This window comes from Bubalus kerabau, chromosome 22 (assembly GCF_029407905.1).
Source record: "Bubalus kerabau isolate K-KA32 ecotype Philippines breed swamp buffalo chromosome 22, PCC_UOA_SB_1v2, whole genome shotgun sequence".
In the NCBI taxonomy this organism is placed as follows: domain Eukaryota; kingdom Metazoa; phylum Chordata; class Mammalia; order Artiodactyla; family Bovidae; genus Bubalus; species Bubalus kerabau.
In genome coordinates, this window is record NC_073645.1 from 17067028 (window position 1) to 17089091 (window position 22064).

General features: G+C 38.3%; 1 protein-coding gene across 6 annotated transcripts in view; it reads left to right on the forward strand.

The window, feature by feature from the left end:
- EXOC6 (exocyst complex component 6) overlaps nt 1-21098 on the forward strand; it is a 177389-nt gene extending 156291 nt beyond the window's left edge. For 5 of the 6 annotated variants that reach the window (XM_055560915.1, XM_055560916.1, XM_055560920.1 and 2 more), the window contains 2 exons: nt 18701-18813; nt 19829-21098. In XM_055560915.1, coding sequence (XP_055416890.1) covers nt 18701-18813; nt 19829-19961 — 246 coding nt within the window. In that variant the 3' untranslated portion in view covers nt 19962-21098. The remainder of the gene's footprint in view (nt 1-18700; nt 18814-19828) is intronic. The other variant, XR_008707278.1, reaches the window with a different exon arrangement.
- Nucleotides 21099-22064: the final 966 nt, after the last annotated feature.

Here is a 22064-nt window from a genome sequence, read left to right on the forward strand (position 1 = left end):
ATGTACATTGTCAATATGTTACTTAAGAAATAAGGCTTTGTCCCCGTGGACTGGGAATTATAAGCCAGTGCATAATGTAAATAGAGATAGTCATAAATTTAAATTTTTAAATCATTGATATTCTTGCTGTTTTTTTCACTGACAGGGATAGGTTAAAATTTTTAGAATAGTCTACCATGAATAAAAAATAGTGATATTCTGGCTCTTAATAAATATTGTACATCCAGTAATATTAGATATAAAATCAGTATTTGATGCTTTCCAAAAGGGAACTTTATCCTTCCTCTCAAAATTAATTCACATTTTTGTCTAAATTCCAATTATTCATTTATAAGAAAAATTATTTTCTCTAATAATTTTTTCTTTTATTAAACAGAAATGTTTCTCTTTTTAATTATCAATTTCTTTGAGTTGTGAGGATAATTTATGAGAAGTTTAAATATTTAAATGCTTTGTCAGAAAGAATAATGTACTATTTGTTTCACATACTAATGAATACTATAACCAGAAACACCATATCCACTGTTATAATCTTTTTGCAGCATAAAACAAAATTTATTTTTTTGGGCAACTAGGTTGGCCCTACTGTATTTGCTATATCTAATGTGAAATCTTACAGAAGTGTTCTGAGAAACCTTACCAAGCATTTTTTATTGAAAGCAGATAGGTTATACATACAAATAAAAGGAAATCTTGTATAATTAAACCATCCTAAATAAGTTATTTAAGCACTTAATTTATAAATTTAGGAAATTAGATTCTAATCTTTATATAAATTTGAACTAGACAATCTCCCTGAAACTCAGTTTCTCCTTTTATAAAGTATAGAAAAGTCTCCACTTCACTGGAATAAAATGGTCAAGTGAAAGTTATATACAAATATGATGAATGATCTGAAATAGAGATAAAAATGAACAGGTGATTAGTGAACTTTGTGTAAAGACTATCAGAATCTTCTAAGTAATCTATGTGTGAAGGAGTCCCGAGAGTCAGGCTGTGTTTGTGCAAATCTTTTTTAGTGGCCTAATTAGAAGCTTTTACTTGTGTGTAAATTTCTCTGCTTTTCTTTTGTGGCTATGTTTTTTTCAGAGAAAAAACACAGTCCTTAAACTTTTGCTTCTCAAAGTGTTCTAGGAAATGTAATTTAGTTCAGTTAACCAGCTTTTATAGAGTACCCTAAAAGAGAATTCGGAGAAGGCAATGGCAACCTACTCCAGTACTCTTGCCTGGAGAATCCCATGGACAGAGGAGCCTGGTAGGCTGCAGTCCATGGGGTCGCTAAGGGTCGGACACGACTGAGCGACTTCACTTTCACTTTTCACTTTCATGCATTGGAGAAGGAAATGGCAACCCACTCCAGTATTCTTGCCTGGAGAATCCCAGGGAAAGAGGAGCCTGGTGGGCTGCCGTCTATGGGGTCGCACAGAGTCAGACATGACTGACGCAACTTAGCAGCAAAAGAGAATTAAGAGATATTATGCTGCCCTTGAAAGTCTCGTAATTTGGTTGGAAAGTGAGAACAGACATAACCCCCAGATTAGGTATATATATATATTCTAAACTTTAGGAAGTTCTCAGTTGCCTATAGAGCCATCCATCCTCAAATTTAGATGGCTCAGGGAACTCAACACTGCTAACATTAAGCTAGCACTTGGAAGGAATGCATTCCACTCATATATTTATAAAACCATATATTAAAATAAATTTAGGTTAGTGTCTTTTAAGTCAGTAGTGACTTAAGAGCCAAATGTATAATACAGTCATGATGAAAATTTTTGCTAATATATATGGAAAGGATGTGATTTGCTGAAGGGATTAATTGATTTGAGAATTAATCATTATAGTATTTTTGCCTGAACTTCCTTCTTAGGTATACATTACAATGCTTAGTTCTTAATGTTAAGTGATAGTTTAGTCCCTAAAGTGTTTTACAATTTATAGTTCTTTTTCTTTGACTCTTTTCTGTTTTCTTAAATGTCAGATCATCTTCCAATTACCTTCAGTCTGTGAATCAGTAATTTTCATGGTCTGCTCTTCAGAGTCCTGAGACATCCACATTCAGAGGCCTCTCTGCCCTTTGAAAACCTCATGGCAGCTTTCTCCGTTTCTTCCTGAGTCTTGGTCATTATCATTTCTGGTACTTCCCAGGCATGCATCTTTCTTTCTAGAAGATTAAATATTTGATTGCTCAATAAAGTTTCTCCCTACTCTTTCTGCTTTCTTTATCCACTCCTTCCTACCTCCCAACCTGTTTCCTGTCTCATTCCCTGTTGTTTTGTTTACTCTGTACCTTCTTGCTTCTTCTAGCCCTTTCTTTATACCTTCATTCCAATGTAAACAGCCCTACGGCTTTTATTCTGGGGCAGAATGTTTTCTCTACTACCTAATTATGGAATTCTAAGGGGAATGCTACAGAGAAGGCAATGGCACCCCACTCCAGTACTCTTGCCTGGAAAATCCCATGGACGGAGGACCCTGGTGGGCCGAAGTCCATGGGGTCGCTAAGAGTGGGACACGACTGAGCGACTCAATTTCACTTTTCACTTTCATGCATTGGAGAAGGAAATGGCAACCCACTCCAGTGTTCTTGCCTGGAGAATCCCAGGGACGGGGGAGCCTGGTGGGCTGCCGTCTCTGGGGTTGCACAGAGTTGGACACGACTCAAGCGACTTAGCAGCAGCAGCAGCAAGGGGAATGCTAACCCTGTAGTAGTTCACTAGTGGTAGCCACATATTCTTCCACAAGCTGCACAGTGGGGAAGAAATTGATGTTCTCCTAGGTCCTCATTTCTATTCATAGATTCATTGTTCTTCCACTCTTGAGTGAAAGCTCCAGCCTCTTATACCTCCTTCATTCCTCACTGCCACTGTCCATCTCTCCCTGTTGCTTTTGCAGTCACAGTTTATCTGTATTTGCACTCATCTTCCTTTCCTTCCTTTAGAATCAGATGATAGGTAGCCATTTTATTCAAAGCTCTCTTGTCTTCCTTTTTTATGGGACTTTGTTTCATTACTCCTGAACCTTTCCTCTGCTTTATCCTTTTCCGAACTACCTTAGCCTAAAAACATGTTCAGATCTTTCCTATCTGAGAGGAGGAAAGAAAGAGAATCTTGTTTGGCTTTCCCAGGGGCATGCGGGATCTCCCCTGACTAGGGATGAAACTCATGCCCCCTGCTTTGGGAGCATGGAGTCGTAACCACTGCACTGCTAGGGGAATCTGACAGTATCTTCTCTAGTCTCCTTCTGGCTATTTCTGATCCCTTTTTTCTCTCCTTTGTACCCTCATTTCTCATTGATTCTTCGATCCTACCTGCTCTGCTACACTGCTAACTAAAACAGTATTCACCAGGGAAGGCCAGTGGACATTTTTAGCCCTTATCTTACTGGTTCTTCCTACTGCATTTGATAATGTTGATCATATCCTCTCCAATTTTCTCTTCTTCAAAGATTATACTCTCTTAACATTGTTTTTCTGTGTCTTTTGTGGCTTTCTTTTCAACTACTCCCTGATTGTTGGTGTCTCTGAGGTTTTGTTCTTAGGACACCTCCCAGTATACACTTTACCTGGGTGAACGCATCCATTTTCATCTTATCTCTGACAGAAATGCTATATCCAGTTGATCGGTAGACATTTCCACTGAGAAGTGTGTCTTACATCTTGTGTGGCTAAAGCTCTCAACACATCATCTTCCCTCATTCTGGATCACATCTTCTTTCCATTTTCTCTGTTTTGATTGATGGCACCACTCTGCTGTATCCCACACCTAGTCATTCATCATGCCCTGGGGATTTTTCCTCCTAAATATTTCTCAAACCCATCCTCTTCTTTCCATCCTAACTAACTGCCTACTACCTATCCAGCATCTTCTCTCCATCCCATGGGTAAAATCTTTCAATGGCTGCCCAGAGTTCCTAAACAAGGCATACATGTCTTTTTATGACCTAGCCCTTGTCCCCTTCTCCAGTCTATCTTGTGCTACCTACTTCCTTCCTTGTATTTCAGTTCAGCAACACTATAAAGTGCATTATATTCCCCATAAGCAAAACTATTTCTTATCTTTGTACCTTTTTTCATGCTGTCCCATCTATTTGAAAAAACCACCACTCTTTCTTTGATTAACTCCTTTATTAAACCCAGTTTGGGGACCATCTAAGATAATTTCTTGGGTTTGCATTTCACTCTCCTAAGCAAGAGAAGGCTCTAATAATAATAACCTACACATAACTCTATCAGTGTAATTCACATGTTCATAATTATGTTTGTATTATCTCTTCCATTATACTTAGGAACTCCTTGAATCCAAACACTGGATCATCATCTTTAATTGCTAGTGTCAAATAGAGTACGTGTCATGTATAAATACAGTCCCTTCATTTTATGAAAGAGGAAGTTGAGATCCAGAGTTTATTACTACCTTAAATGATTAGTTCAAAATGAAAGCTGATTAAAAAAAACTTAATTGGAAGAGAATTTAATAAGGTATAGATATAAATGCTCTGTTGGTGTCAAAAGAAAAAGCATTACAAAAAAATTTTTTTGACCACGCTGTGAGACATGTAGGATCTTAGTTTCCCAACTTGGGATTGAATTCCCATACCCCTTGCAGTGGAAGCTCAGAGTCTTAACCACTGGACTGCCAGGGAAATCCCGAAACAGCACTTCTTATCCAAGTCAAATATGATCAAATAAACCAAGTCATATCCAAAGAGTATTGATTATGTGAGACATTGGAGGAGCTTGAGTTTTCCAAACCAAATGGTACCTGATTTCTAACATCCTACAGCACTAAAACCTAATGTCAGATATTTTTTAATTATTGTGTGTAGGGGGGGGAAATGCTGATTCTTTTTAAGTTGTAGTGTTTGTTGAATCATTCTTTAAAATCATTGACTATTCTCTTAATTAACCCAGCTTCTGCTTAAGAATTAAATTCCTTTTTAAAAAGAATACTTATTTTCAACTTCTCTGTAAATACTTAAAGAATGCTTCCAACTTTCTTACCTGTTTGTTAACCCTCTTTCCCCTTCTTTGTCTTCCTAATTATCAGCAAACTTTTACCTCCTCAACTATGTTGAGGGCACTGGGCCAGGCGCCGTTTTATGTATTACAAAGAGGAGATGCTATGGCTCGAACTTTTTCCCGGATGGCCTAGTGTAAAGATGTTTATGCAGAGTGTCAATGGAAACACAATTATCTTAACAGGATGACACAGCCTATTTTGCTTAGAAATGTCCTAATTTCCTGTTTAGGTTATCCAGAGGTCAGGTAGGGATTTCTTTTTGCACTCCCTTAGTGCAGATTCACATCCTGCAAGCCTTGTGGGACTTAGATCACAAGCCCTTTAATTCCACTGGCTGCATTTATCTCCCCAAGAAAGTAAGTCCTTCCTCTGTTGTTTTTATTTAGTTTCTCCTTTTGTATTTTACTGCTAAAACCTGTAGTGAAAGTGATGCCAAGAGCTGTTTACCCATAGCTGCTTCTTAACTAAGGGGCATCTTAAAGTTTGCATTGTTGCCCCTTTGAAGTTCACATCACAGTGCTGTTACTGTTACCCTGTCCAGAGAGTTAACCAGTTACCTAGGTGGGCTGCCGTCTATGGGGTCGCCCAGAGTCGGACATGACTGAAGTGACTTAGCAGCAGCAGCAGAGAGTTACCAGAGAGCTGTAACTAACTAAGCACTCAGCCATCGCCAGTCTCAAAGTAAACTATGGAACCTTCTACACATCTACTACCTTCGTGAATTAGCTTCTGCATGTAATTTCGTAACTGCCCCCCCCACCGCCTTTTTTTTTTTCATATTTAGTTATGCCATGGGGCTATGGAAAAACCAAATTTATCTGTGAAAACAGACTAAGCAGCAAGTGTTCTAACGCGTTTATTGAGCAAATTATTATACCTGACAAAAGGTAATTACGTACAGTTAGGTCTGGATAATTGTTTAGTCCCCAAGTCATGTCCCAGTCTTTGCAACCCCATGGACTGCAGCACGCCAGGCTTCCCTGTCCTTCACCATCTCCCGGAGTTTGCTCAAACTCAGGTCCATCAAGTCAGTGATGCATCTCATCCTTTTGTCACCCCTTTCTCCTGCCCTCAATCTTTCCCAGCATCAGGGTCTTTTCCAGTGAGTCGGCTCTTTGCATCAGGGAGCCAGAGTATTGGAGCTTCAGCTTCAGCATCAGTGCTTCCAGTGAATATTGAGGGTTAATTTCCTTTAGAATGGTCTGGTTGGATCTCCTTGCTATCCAAGGGGCCCTCAAGAGTCTTCTCCAGCACCACAGTTCAAGAGCATCAATTCTTTGGTACTCAGCCTTTTTTATGGTCCAGCTCTTGTATCCATACAAATCGAACCTGGGTCTCCTACATTGCTTTTTTTTTTTTTTTAACTGTCTGAGCCTTCTGGGAAGCCCCTGGATAATTCCAGTTCCAGTTCAGTCACTCAGTCGTGTCCAACTCCTTGTGACCCCATGAATTGCAGCACCCAGGCATCCCTGTCCATCACTAACTTCCGGAGTTCACTCAAACTCATGTCCTTCGAGCCCGTGATGCCATCCAGCCATCTCATCTTCTGTCGTCCCCTTCTCCTCCTGCCCCCAATCCCTCTCAGTGTTGCAGGAAGGGGGACCCTTTCCAGAGCCCGAAACAGGGCTCTTATCTAACACTCGGAAATGAATTGTCCGAGGAGACACATCTGCTGACAAAGTAAGAGATTTTATTGGGAAAGGGCACCGGGTGGAGAGCAGTAGGGTAAGAGAACCCAGGAGAACAGCTCTGCCGCGTGGCTTGCAGTCTCGGGTTTTATGGCGATGGGATTAGTTTCCATGTTGTCTTTGGCCAATCACTCTAATTCAGAGTCTTTCCTGGTGGCACACACATCACTCAGCCAAGATGGATGCTAGCGAGAGGAATTCTGGGAAGTGGACGGACACGCGATGTCTCCTTTTGACCTTTCCTGAACTCTTCCGGTTGGTGGTGGCTTATTAGTTCCGTATTCCTTATCAGGATCTCCTGTCATAAAACAACTCATGCAAATGGTTACATGGTGCCTGGCCAGGGTAGGCAGTTTCAATCAGTGTGCATTCCCTAACACCAGAATCAGGGTCTTTTCCAATGAGTCAACTCTTTGCATGAGGTGGCCAAAGTACTGGAGTTACAGCTTTAGCATCATTCCTTCCAATGAACACCCAGGACCGATCTCCTTTAGAATGGACTGGTTGGATCTCCCTGCAGTCCAAGGGACTCTCAAGAGTCTTCTCCAACACCACAGTTCAAAAGCACCAATTCTTTGGTGCTTAGCTTTCTTCACAGTCCAACTCTCACATCCATACATGACCACTGGAAAAACCATAGCCTTGACTAGAGGGACATTTGTTGGCAAAGTAATGTTTCTGCTTTTCAATATGCTGTCTAGGTTGGTCATAACTTTCCTTCCAAGGAGTAAGCGTCTTTTAATTTCATGGCTGCAATCACCATCTGCAGTGATTTTGGAGCCCAGACTTTTATTTTTAAAGTCTGACACTGTTTCCACTGTTTCCCCATCTATTTCCCATGAAGTGATGGGACCAGATGCCATGATCTTCGTTTTCTGAATATTGAGCTTTAAGCCAACTTTTTCACTCTCCTCTTTCACTTTCATCAAGAGGCTTTTTAGTTCCTCTTCACTTTCTGCCATAAGGATGGTGTCATCTGCATATCTGAGGTTATTGATATTTCTCCCCGCAATCTTGATTCCAGCTTGTGCTTTATCCAGCCCAGCGTTTCTCATGATGTACTCTGCATATAATTTAAATAACCAGGGTGACAATATACAACCTTGACGTACTCCTTTTCCTATTTGGAACCAGTCTGTTGTTCCATGTCCAGTTCAAACTGTTGTTTCCTGACCTGCATACAGATTTCTCAAGAGGCAGGTCAGGTGGTCTGGTATTCCCATCTCTTTCAGAATTTTCCACAGTTTATTGTGATCCACACAGTCAAAGGCTTTGGCATAGTCAATAAAGCAGAAATAGATGTTTTTCTGGAACTCTCTTGCTTTTTCCATGATCCAGCGGATGTTGGCAATTTGATCTCTGGTTCCTCTGCCTTTTCTAAAACCAGCTTGAACATCTGGAAGTTCACGGTTCATGTATTGCTGAAGCCTGGCTTGGAGAATTTTGAGCATTACTTTACTAGCATGTGAGATGAGTGCAATTGTATGGCAGTTTGAGCATTCCTTGGCATTGCCTTTCTTTGGGATTGGAATGAAAACTGACCTTTTGCAGTTCTGTGGCCACTGCTGAGTTTTCCAAATTTGCTGGCATATTGAGTGCAGCACTTTCACAGCATCATCTTTCAGGATTTGAAATAGCTCAACTGGAATTCCATCACCTCCACTAGCTTTGTTCATAGTGATGCTTTCTAAGGCCCACTTGACTTCACATTCCAGGATGTCTGGCTCTAGGTGAGAGATCACACCATCATGATTATCTGGGTTGTGAAGATCTTTTTTGTACAGTTCTTCTGTGTATTCTTGCCACCTCTTCTTAATATCTTCTGCTTCTGTTAGGTCTATACCATTTTTCTCCTTTATCGAGCCCATCTTTGCATGAAATTTTCTTTTGGTATCTCTAATTTTTTTGAAGAGATCTCTAGTCTTTGCATTCTGTTGTTTTCCTCTATTTCTTTGCATTGATCACTGAGGAAGGCTTTCTTATCTCTTGCTATTCTTTGGAACTCTGCATTCAGATGCTTATGTTTTTCCTTTTCTCCTTTGCTTTTCGCTTCTTTTCTTTTCACAGCTATTTGTAAGGCCTCCTCAGACAGCCATTTTGCTTTTTTGCATTTCTTTTTCTTGGGGATGGTCTTGATCCCTGTCTCCTGTACAATGTCACAAACTTCATTCCATAGTTCATCAGGCACTCTATCAGATCTAGTCCCTTAAATCTATTTCTCACTTCCACTGTATAATCATAAGGGATTTGATTTAGGTCATACCTGAATGGTCTAGTGGTTTTCCCTACTTTCTTCAATTTAAGTCTCAATTTGGCAATAAGGAGTTCATGATCTGAGCCACAGTTAGCTCCCGGTCTTGTTTTTGCTGACTGTATAGAGCTTCTCCATCTTTGGCTGCAAAGAATATAATCACTCTGATTTCAGTGTTGACCATCTGGTGATGTCCATGTGTAGAGTCTTCTCTTGTGTTGTTGGAAGTGGGTGTTTGCTATGACCAGTGTGTTCTCTTGGCAAATTTAGCCTTTACCCTGCTTCATTCCATACTCCAAGGGCAAATTTGCCTGTTACTCCAGGTGTTTCTTGACTTCCTATTTTTGCATTCCAGTCCCCTATAATGAAAAGAATATCTTTTTTGGGTGTTAGCTCTAAATGGTCTTGTAGGTCTAAATAGAACCGTTCAACTTCAGCTTCTTCAGCGTTACTGGTTGGGGCATGGACTTGAATTACCATGATATTGAATGGTTTGCCTTGGAAATGAACATTGATCATTCTGTCGTTTTTGAGATTGCATTCAAGTACTGCATTTCAGACTCTTTTGTTGACCATGATGGCTACTCCATTTCTTCTAAGGGATTCCTGCACACAGTAGTACATATAATGGTCATCTGAGTTAAATTCACCCATTCCAGTCCATTTTAGTTCACTGATTCCTAGAATGTCAACGTTCACTCTTGCCATCTCCTGTTTGACCACTTCCAATTTGCCTTGATTCATGGACCTAACATTCCAGATTCCTGTGCAATATTGCTCTTTACAGCATCGGACCTTGTTTCTATCACCAGTCACATCCACAACTGGGCGTTGTTTTTGCTTTGGCCCCATCCCTTCATTCTTTCTGGAGTTATTTCTCCTCTGATCTCCAGTAGCATATGGGGCACCTACTGACCTGGGGAGTTCATCTTTCAGTGTCCTATCATTTTGCCTGTTCATACTGTTCATGGGGGCCTGGATAATTAGAGGTTAATAAATTATTTAACATAAGTAAGTGCCTTTTAGATTTAGAGGAACAAAAAATACATATATTTTTAAGTTGAGTAAAAGTTACAAAATCTAATATAAGATTTGAAAGAAAAAAATGAATGACAATGCAAGACCTGTTAAATATTTCATAGAAATATTCACCAAGATATTATAGTATTGTCTTTAATATAGACTGCAAAGGTCCTTATTTTCCTTATTCCATCATACTAAGTACAGTAGACTAGCTAACTCTGTATTCTTTGTGAATCTAAGGCATATTGGCAAAGGGTCTGCATTTATTAATATATTCTAGGACATAAAACAGAGACCTTTATCTCTAGAAAGCTGAACAAATGAGACATGCATCTGAAATTCACTTCCCCACCTCCCCAAAAATTTCTTGCAAGGACTAGAACCGGAGTATTTGCTTTGTCAGTTCCTGCTAAGTTATTACCATAGAAACTCTCCCCCTTTTCCTCCTGAGGCAGTTAGGATATAATGGTCATGTTGTGCTTCATTTGTCTCAAATGGCCTGAGTTCCATTTCAAAGAATAGAATGATAATATGTACTGGGGCCTGAAGTATTTAGTTTTAATTTTAGTTTAGCTTTGTTTTTTCAAAAGCTAAAAGTCAGTGTTTATAACTAGTGACAAGTTATAAATAATATATATTATTTGACTTGCTAAAATTTTATAGTAAAACATATGTCACTAATTACTTTTAAGACTAAATTAACCCAGCTATTTGTGTCTCCAAGTTTTCATTTGCATTATTTTAAAACACAATCATGGGGAGGAGAGGAGAGGAGTAGCCACTTAGACTCTTACAAACTTTAAAAATGGTTATCCTCTCCCTCTTGTTCTTCTTAATAAGTGTACTCTACAGGAGTACTTAAAGAAATCCCAGCCCAGTCTAGCTTCTCTCATTTGAGCAACTACTATATCCTGGAGTAAAGACACATTGGCATACAATTCTTCTTCATTGGCTGATCCATATTGTTTTCCTTTGTTGTTTGAGTTCTTCCAAAGTCAGTTCATATTAGCAGATCATATTTCTTCAGAGCTGCAATGACAGAATGACTTATCATAGAGAACTAAAAGTTTAGGGAACACCTCACATCATGAGTTTCAAGGTTTGATTTCTTTAGTATTGGAAGTCTGAGCTTCATTGGTAAAGGCATTACATAACTCCCTGTTATATAAGTGTGGCAGATGATGTAATGAATCTGGATAGAAAATTAAAGGTATGACCCAGGAATGTTTATTTAGCATGTTTGATTGTGGCATCACTGATTACAAAAGGTAATCTCAGGAGTAGAACTTTGGTTATGAAATATTTTACTATATTCTATAGCACAAATTAAATCAAAGAGACTAAGTATCTGGCTTTCAGAATAATATAAGGCATTACTAAAAATTTAGAGTTGTCTTGATTGTAAATAGTAAAGTAAATAATAACATAGCTATCTTATTAATATATATGATGTGGGCTCTGCATAGACATAAACTCTGTGTCAAAAGGTAACATTTGCTTGGTTCCTGCTATATACCATGTACTGGGCCAAAGGTGAAGGTACAGATGTTAAGCAAAACAAGTCACCAGCTTTGAGGCACTTACAAAGTACATTAATAGGAAGGAGAAAAGGCTTCACTACTGCCATATAAGAAAAAGTCAGACTGAGTTAGCCTTGCATCATTCAGACTACAGAAGGAATTATTGATATTTGATTCTTTCGTGGGGAGACGGACATAGTAACTGTGATATCAGCATAGTGTGAAAAACAGTGTAATAGAGATTTTGTGAAGGGGAATGTGAGGACACACGAGAGAGAACAGCTAACCCACGGTGGTCTGGGAAGGCTTCCAGAGAGAAGTGAATCCAGACCTAAATTGTACGGAATAAGTGAGAGTTCCCTGGGTGAAGAAAGAGGAGAAAGGGACTCAGAAGAAAATGACAATTTCGTGGGGGATCATCATGGTTAAAAAAACTCTTGAGTAGTTCCTTGTTTAGGAGCTTGAATTCCGAGGCAGGAGAGGAAGCCAAAAGATCACTTTGCATGTCATGTTAAGGAACTGGAACTTTATCTTGTAGGAGCTGGGAAGTCATTGAAAGTTTTAGGCAAGTGAATGACATGATCAGATACGTATTTTAGCTGCTTCTGTCTGGCAGCAGTGTGGAGGTTGATGGATCCTGGGGAGCAGGCAGAGGGAATAGGCAAGACCAAAGGCCCCAGGGGACAGAATCTGATATCTAAATCTAGGACAGAAGTAATAGCAGTGGTGGAAAGTAAATAGCAAGTGAATTCAAGAAATATTTAGGAAAAAAATATTTAAGACATTAAGTTGACATAATTTGGCAATAAATAAGGAGCAGAAGTTGTGAGAGAGAAGATTCAAAGCAGAGTGAATCCAGATTTCTGGTTTGGGTAATTAGGTTAAGTGCTAGCACTCAGTGTGTGACTCACCCCACAACATGAGGCAACTGAGCAAGGTACTCATGAAGAAAAACAAGCCGCATATACATGTGAAGGTGGCATACAAAGCAAAATCACACTCAACTGCTTGAGCAAAATATCTGAAATGTTCTTTTCTATTTGGCTAGTTACTAGGTTTTTTGTATTTTAGAAGTAGAAGATAAAAAGGTTATTTGGGGGGAGGGGGCTGTGCCTCATGTCATGCAAGATCTTAGTTCCCCAACCAGGGATAGAACTCATGCTCCCTGCAGTGGAAGCGCAAAGTCTTAACTACTGGACGGCCAGGAAAGTCCAAAAAAATTCTTCATAATAATTTACTAATACCTGTCTGGATTCATACAGAACTTTATAGGAAACTTCAGTTAAATATCTTTTGTTATGTGAGTTTAAATATATAATATAAATATTTTAAACCCCAATTGCTAAAAGAATTATTTAAAACTCAACTATATAAGGTGCTAATATTCTTACATTACTAAACAGAAAGTCAAAAGATCCTCTTAAAAGTTTCTGTAACCAGTTCTACTCCCAGATATATACCCAAGAGTAAAATGCATGTCCACCAAAAAACGTGTTCATAGCAGTATTATTCATAATAGCCCCTGAATGGGAACAACCCAAATGTTCAGTAACTGATAAATGGATAAGCAAACGTGGTATATCCATATAACAGAATGTTATTTTGCAGTAAAGAGGAATGAATTACTGAATTACCTGCTACAACATGGATAAACATTAAAATATTATGTTAAGTAAAAGAAACTGGACGCACAAAAAACATGTTATGTGACTCCACTTTGGAGACTGATTGCTAATGGGTATGGGGTGATAAAAGTGTTCTCAAATCGATTCACATGGTTGGAGAATTCCGTGAATGTACACAAGACCACTGATTTGTATACTTTAAAAAGGATAAATTGGACCATATATGAAATACATCTCCAAACTGTTAAAAAAATTTTTTAAGGTGATGCAAGAGGAAAGAGTTTAATTATATTAAAATTATAAAAGCAAAAATAGAGAAAAATTATTATAACTGTCAAAAATAGGAAGGTAGTATAAGTAAGATAAATCCTCATATATGCTAACTGTATGATGATAAATAAAAACAAGAAAAATAAGTATATTTAGAAATATTGAGGTAATCACCAGTATTAGAAGGAGTTAACATGACTGCGTCTGAGAATGGAAAGTGTAGGATAGTGGACTGTTGGTTTTATGATGTGCCCCATTTGATTATTAACCATGTATTACTTGATAAAATTAATCTTAATAAAGAAATAGACCACATAAAATCAAACACATATATGTATCTGCATGGTCTTTTAGCCATGGTAGTGACCAAGAAATTCAAGATTAAGTAAATACAGATGTGTATAAATCTGATGATGTAAATTCCTTTTGCCTCTTTTTTCCCCAAATTCCAAACCAACCTAGTAGTTATCTAGGACTACTACTTGGCTTATCATCAGAAATACTTTAGGAGCATTCTGCTTCTGCTGTGTGCAGTTCACTAGAGTTAAGTGACTTGAAGAGAAGAATGCCTTTAAGCCACAATGTGCTGAGACCTCGCTCCTGATCCTCACGTAGTTAGGAGTGGAAAGGCTGGCTGAGAGTGGACTATTGGCAGATGGACTATTTGAAGAGGGCAGGCATGGGTTAGGGGTCAGGTGTATCAGAGAGTCAAAAGGCAGCACGAGGGCAGTGAACACCTGGAGGCAAAAAAATGAAGTGGATAGAAGCTCAACACTGCTTCTTTAGTTTTTGCCCAAGCCCATTCTATCTGCTACTGAAAATTCTTTTCTGTGCGGCATGTGGAATTTTCCAAATGTGTTTTCAGATAGCTGGAAAGGGGTAAAAGCCAAGTGCTTTAAAAAGCATATGGAGCTCATCATTTGATTTCAACATCTATTTAGAAAAAGTACTTGTATTCCCCCTCCCCAATTGTGGCCAATTTAATAAGACCCATTTTTCTTGAATCCCCAGTGCCTAATTACTCATATTTCTTCCTTAAAGCTACATTCTGGTTTAGGATTTTTGTTGTCGTTTAAGTCTCTGAAGCACTCTAGGAACCCTTGCTCTGGCTTTGTTTTTTTGGAAGCAAAGGAAAAATGATCTTCTGGTTTACTTTTGGAATCTGCAAAGCAACTTTGAGGTCCCAGGTGGGTTTAGTGTTTGGAAAGGGGAATTTGGGGGACTAGGGTTGACCCTGAGCCCCCAGATCACTGTTCCCATTTACAAAAGCAAACCTGGTGTCCCCAGTTGCTTTTCTCTTGAGGTTGGCTTAACTTTATTTATCTTCTGCCTTGGGTCACTGCCCCTGAGGTGCTTCAAAAGCAAAACCCAAAGACCCAAAACAAAGAAAGCTAAACCAGATTCAAGGAAAAAATGACCTAGCACTCTGGGTTCACTTTTACAAAGGCAAAAAGTCACTTCAAGAGTTCCATAGAATGGTTTTAAGTCGGCCTAGATTCATTGTGTCCTTTGCACAAAGTGATCTCAACAGGTCTGAGACCCCAGGTTTCTTGGGTGTAGATTTGGAGTGCAGTTTAGGATGGGAAACTGTCAGCAGGCTAAATGCTTTGACACAGACTAACTCTTCAGTGATTCTGAAGTGATTCTCAACTATTTTGAGCATATAAATGGACCACCCATGGAACCATTTCTTTTCTTAAGCCGAATCTTTTTGTTTGCTGGACATATGTAGGAATCACTGAGGAAGTGAAATGTACAACTCACTTTAAAAAGTTTGCATAAATCCACCTTATATTATCAGATTACTTATGAAGGGCATTTTTGAATCCTTGGTTAAAAAAAAAAAAGTTAGGTTACTAATTTTAGGTAATCTTCTAAATCATGATGAAATAGAACTGAGACACATTATTTTGCTATTCATTTTTGTATGATCCATACTTTGCTTACTTCCCCAAAGGATTTAAGATGGAATTACTTTACTTGACTATTGGAACAAACCCATTTTTAGAACCTAATACCAATTTTTGTTATAATATGCTTGAGTTTATCCTTTAATAAGTAATTGTAAAACTGCTTGTGGATAATCTAGGGGAGATTTTTGTTTTTGTTCATGTTTGATCTACATCTTTGAATTTCAGTTATATGTGTTAACTAATAAATGCACCTGTTGAGACCATGTCTCACAGTTTATTTACAAGACTGAGGGAGATTTTTTGTGATTAATAACAGATGTATTATTTTGTACTGCCATCTGAAGGAAGCAAAACTTGAGACAGAGAAGTGAAGTTTTCCTTAAGGACAGAGTACATCCTGTGAAAGCACAACGAATGTGAGAGGCATTCCCAAAGCAGTGACTATGTGGAGTGAAGAAGTCGGTGGCACCACTCCAGTTTCCTCATCCCTTCCTGTCACACTTTGGCTCCAGAGCAGTCATGTTTTTAAACCATCCCAGAAACCTGGGATCCTGCTTCTTGGTCAAAATAGGCACAGGTAGCAGCTTGCAGAAATGGACTCAGTCCATGAGCCTAGCCCGGCATAGTGTTACGTAGGACCCAAGAATAATGCCTTTGTTTTGTGTTACATCTTTCATCTCAAAAGAACTGTACTTTAAAAAGTGAAAAAGGACCTTATAATTGTTATGGATGGAGGGACACCTGTAGTCCATTCAGAAAAAGCAGTGCTTTTTTCTCAAAGTTCATTTACCTGAATTAACATTAGACCCAATGCCTTGTAATGAGGAAATCTATCCTCTGTATCAAGCCCCTGATGTCAAGAGCCGACTCATTGGAAAAGACCCTGATCCTGGCAAAGATTGAAGGCAGGAGGAGAAGGGGACGACAGAGATGAGATGGTTGGATGGCATCACTGACTCAATGGACTTGAGTTTGAGCAAGCTCTGGGAGATGGTGGACAGGGAAACCTGCTTACTGCAGTCCATAGGGTAGCAGAGTCAGACACAACTTAGTGACTGAACAACAACAGATGGGCAATTAGGTTAAATTTTGTGGTTTCTGTAATTTCTAAAGAAATTTCTAGCGATAAGAACTTTGCATATGAGTATCCGACCTTGTGAGAAAAGAGCATAGTATTTCTTTATCTAGGAAAGTCTGTTTTTGTGCTGTAAAAGAACCACTTCTGTACTCACAGTTGGAGTTGGTGTAGGTTTTAAATTCATTAAATGGGCTCCTCCTTTCTCACCTGGGGGTAGATCAGCTCTTATTTTAAGGCCTTTTCCTCTTCCAAATCCCAAAGGTCATGTTGCTGTTGCTTTTCGGAAAGAAAGGGAATTTGCAGCCAGTACATTAAGTGGTTACTTTCTGCTGACTGTGCGCATGCCCACACACACTTGAGCAAACACAAATGCATACCTGAAAGAGGACTCCTTCAAAATAAGGCTTTTAACAACTGTGTGAGGGGAATTCATTATTGGAATTTATTGGGGGAAAATAAAGTATGTATGTAAACCTTATGGAAATAAAGACAATCACAGTTACCCATAATCCCACCATACAAATTACAGCTATTCTTAACATTTTCTCAAATTTTATTCCAGTCTCTTTTGATGGGTTTTTATGTGATTTTATTAGTAATGTTTATCATAAGCTTCTTCCCAAGTTATTTAAAATTCTGTGTAAGCATTGATTTGAATAACCACTCTATCCATAGATATACCTCACTGTTTAACCCCTCTGTTAACATTGAGATTTAACCTGTTTTCAGTGTTTTTTTTCCTTCTTCAATTTTTGATAACACAAATAACATTTTTGAGATTAATATATTTGTTGATAAAATTTTATCTACCTTTATTATTGTTCACTGAAGTTAGATTCCTAGAAGTAGGATTAGAGTCAAAGGGAATGGCCATTTTTTTTAATAAGGTTCTTACATAATGCAAAATCACAGTCTAGAGAAGTTATATTAATTTATATTTTCATTGCAGAGTGTAGAAAGTATTCCTCCTTGTGAAAGAAGGGGAAATGTTGCTTTAGCAAGAGTAAACTTGGAGTACTTGGAGTACTTCCCTTTTCTTTTTCAGTGTATTCTTTTAACATTGTCTCAGTGCAGTTTCTGTACCAGTGTCTTAACGTTTGGCATGGCCTAGAATGTTGTCTGAAAGAAAAAATAGCCTGGCTTTTCATATTAGTAGCAAACATTTTCATTATAGAATTTTCTTCTTTGTACAAGAAAGTCTCTAATTAGTAGAGAGGGGAAGAGTCAAACAAATCCGTTGTCTTCCTAAGGAAGAGCTAGTGTCTTGTAACTTTTCTCTGGTTTTTAACCACCCCAGAAGTTTTCTCTCTCTCAGAGTCAGTGGATTGGCTCATGTATTCTATGAGTAAATACAAATACTTCATTTGAAAGCAAAACCACTACACCCCGTACTTGTAAAGTGAGCTAAAACAAAAAGAAAGAATAATATAAAAACTGAAGGAAGGTAGTAAGTAAAGCATTTAGCTTTCTGAAACAGTTCAGATGGGGATAGGAAGTTGGTCTTAAATGGCTTAAAGGGGATTAGGGTTTTAAAGTTGGATAAGGAGTTTGGTGCTTTGGTTTAGGCATGGCATTGCTTTTAAAAGATTACTTCTATATTTGACAACAATTCTAACTGGAGATTATAAAGCAAATAGTCAATTTTAAAACACTATGGAAAACAAGAGGGTTTCCTTTTTGTTGTTGTTTGTTTATACAAAATGATTGCCTAGAGTTAACAAGCTGAGTCCTGAAGACCTCATTTCATAACACTACTGAGGATCTATCACCAGGGAGAATCCAGCAGAGGTTGTTTAATGCACTTCATTGAGATTATCTGAGCTTTTTGGTTTAAATTACTCTGGGAAAGTCTAGGTGTAAACGACTTCTTTGAAAGGTAAACATACTTAACCTCTTAAAAAAAAAAGGTTCAATTTAAATTCTTTAAAATTCTTCAGTTAGTGGCAACCTTTACTAATTAAATCTGAGTATGAACCAAATAACGTGTAAAGATTAAATCTCTATACATTAGAACAAGTGTTAATGTATTTATATAAAAGTGTTTTCATTATTTTACAATTATTTGGAAATGCAATGAAGTACTTTATTAGAAAGGCAACCCCTCACAATTTTAGTTATTTCAAAAGTGAAAAGACACTATACACTACATTGGTTATAAAATGTAGTTAATGACGTTTTAAAAATAAGATTGGTTATTCTGTTCCATCTGAGAAGCAGATGGATCAAATGGATCAAGAGTAGCATATACTTTATGTATTAGCTGTGGATAAATAGTCAAAAATTGCTTTAACATTTTTCCCATCTTCCTCAGCTCCTCGACCTGTTTATGGTTTGGGATTGGTCTACTTATCTAGCTGATTATGGTCAGCCAGCGTCTAAGTACCTTCGGGTGAATCCAAACACAGCCCTTACTCTTTTGGAGAAGTGAGTATACTCTGAAAGCTTCACATATCATTTTAGCAGCTGGTAATTCAGTGATAATTGAAGAACTGGAGATTTTTAATCAAAAGAAAAATGTCTATATGGAGCTTAAAAGTTCAGTTCATTTTAATGACCAAAATATAAGCCTCCTTCTTTCTGGCCTTCAGTGTTGGTATAGATTTTTACGAGATTTCTGTTTGTGTTGATATGAACTGAACATTTTTCCTATTGTGTCCTCAGTATCGGGCTTAATTAGCTTTAGAAAGGGACTGGAATCAGTTTGCCATCAGTGCTATCTAAAGCCTACCATGATGGGCTTGGATTCCTTACAGGTAGAGAAGTATGCCTTTTGAAAAAATAATATTCTGAAATCTGAAGTAACAGAACACTTACTGGTGCATCTTGTCCAGAAAACAAGTGTTGGTGTTTCTTTTCCTTCTCATTATGCAGCATGTTTTCTTTTCTCTGTATCATATTTCAGATATCACTATTAAAAATTTCAATTTTTGCATTGAAAGTGTGTCTTATTTTCCCACATTTCAAAATATCTGTGGTGTATTTGATTTGAGAAGGACACAAGGAACGGTTTTAAATAAATTGTTTTACAGTGCCATGAAACACCACTGAGGCAAAAAAAAATTACTGCTTTAAATTTTCTGTTGTTTTTCCTTTCACCTTGTCTTGCTATGAGCATGATTTTCAGAGTCTGTAGAGGGTGTGTATTTTAGCATACTTTATGGAATGATATTAGAAAATAGTATCATGTAAGAAAACATGCTTTTAGATTTATATACTAATGCAAGAACACCATTTCATGTAGAATGCAAAATAAAGCTGCCAGTATTTTCTGTGGTTGCTATCTCTGTAACTCTATTAGTAATACCTATTTTCTTTGAAGTATATTTTTCAAGCATAGATTTAGTGTGAGATAACACAGAGCATGCCAAGATATCTTAGTTGTTACAGTATAACTTTTAAATTCCTTCTATTAAGCTTCTTCATTCACATATATTCCTAGGATGAAGGATACTAGCAAAAAGAACAATATATTTGCTCAATTCAGGAAGAATGATCGAGACAAACAGAAGTTGATAGAGACAGTTGTGAAACAGCTGAGAAGTTTGGTGAATGGTATGTCCCAACACACATAGCCTTCACATCGCTTGTACTCAGTGACACCAAGTCTGTGACTCAACATTGATCTCTAACGGGCACTGGTCATGATACAGAAAATTGTTTGCAGAATTAAAAAATACAATAGGGAAAAGACACTGATGAGAGCTTAGAAACAAGAATTATAAATATCATTTGTATGGATTTTTAAATAATTGAATACTATTTTATATATGGAAAACGTGACATTAATTTTTTTCACTTCTAGGGAAAAAAGGCAAAACTGTAATATATAAATCAGGTCAAAAATTGTACATGAAACTGATTGTGTAAATACATTAGAAGAACTTATGCCTCTATAGGTGTTTTTTCTATTTAGACTTCAATGATTGTTCTGGTTGTTTTTTTTTTCTTCCCAGTATCTGGTTTTGGAATGCAATCATGTATGACATTTCCCTGACATTTTCTGACTTGTAGCTTTAATTTTCACCTCACTAGTATTTAAGTAGACTTAATTGTCTAATTCTGCTGATTCTGAGGGAGGAAATAGACAAATATTTAAAGGAACCTGAAATCGAACTTAATTTAACCCAATAAGAATGTGAATTACTTGTTCTACTTGGGTGGTTTAATTTAATCTGAATATGAAGAAAAGGTATTTGGATTTTCTGAAGATGCAATGTTGTTTCTGTTCAGCAGGGTTAATATTTCTAACTATATTGTTTGTAGCTGACCCCATTTATTTGGTTTGGTTTGGTTCAAGTTAGGAGGACAGAAGCTAAGTGGGGCTAACCACTTCAGGTGCCACTTGTGCTAGGAGAGACATACTCCTGCACATACAAGTTACCACAGGGGTCGGGTTACTTTCTTCAAGGCGCAGACCTCAGTGCTGGATCCTTATTGCAGAAACAAGCCAAACCAAAATGAACTCTGGAAAACCTAAAACGAATGTACATTTTACTCTGTGTAAATTACTGTGGTCCAAATGGTAATATCAATCTGATCCTTACTTTGTCTTCATTGTATTTATGCTGAATAATCCTTTTGCATTTTCAGAATTTATGCCTGTAAGAAACTTATATTTGACTCTGTAAAATAAGTGTAAAGAATTATATGTGCATTTCTTGATTTTGTGATTAAATATTAAAAAGGTTGAGCAAGTTGCTGAAAATTCATTGCTGTTGCATCTGTTTAGAGTTTCCTGATTTGAAACAACTGCTTTCTTCAGAAAGGCTGTTATTTAGTTACTGGAATGGGAGTATCGCCAAAACAAAGAAAAGCATTTATTCTCTTGACCTAATCCTAAATCTCTTGATCTAATCCTAAAGTATTTAACGTTTTAAAAAATATTATATGGAAAGCATGGTTACTTCTAGGTACAATACAATACATTCTGGAAGTTACTAGAGACGGCGAGCTGCTAGTTCTCTTTGAGGACTGGAAAGCGGTGGCCCTCGACTGCCTTACCCAGCCCTCCAGGGCACTTGGGACGTCTCCCCGGCTTGGGCTGAGGCGTCCCGGATTCAGAGAGACGCCGCCTTTTCACTGTTTGGAGCAGACCACTGTGGGTTCGCAGCGGCGATGGTCTTGAGGAGTTTACTTTTCTCAGGCAAACAAGCACCCGGCAATCCCCACCACCACCCCGCCCCGCAACACATACACCCCTTGGGTTGAGCCGTAGTGGCTAGGACGCCCGAGTCCTGGGCATTTAGGGCCCCACAAAAAGCCCGAAAAGCAACTATGTAGCCTAATGGGATGGAAGGATACGAAGGGGGAGGGATCGGTGAATTTGGTCCTCGAGACCCGAAAGGCTCCCGGGGATATCTGCTCCTCGTGGGGTTAGGGGGAGTCTCCGTGAAGCTTTGGGCAGCAGTGACACTACCCCCTTTTGAAGGATTCTGGAAGTGGTGGACCGGAGACCTCGGAGGGGAGGGGATGTCGAAGAATCGCAACCCAGGCCATCCTTTGTAGGCGATTGCGATGCCAAAGCAGGCATCGAAGACCGCAATTTCCCTGAAATAAAAGCAGAGCAAAGTGGAGAACCCCTATCCCTTTTAACCTTGTAGTGCCGTGGGAACCTTGGGAACCGGCACCTGGAAGTTAGAGAGAGCCCCCGTTAGCTCCCCTGCGCTAGGTCAGTC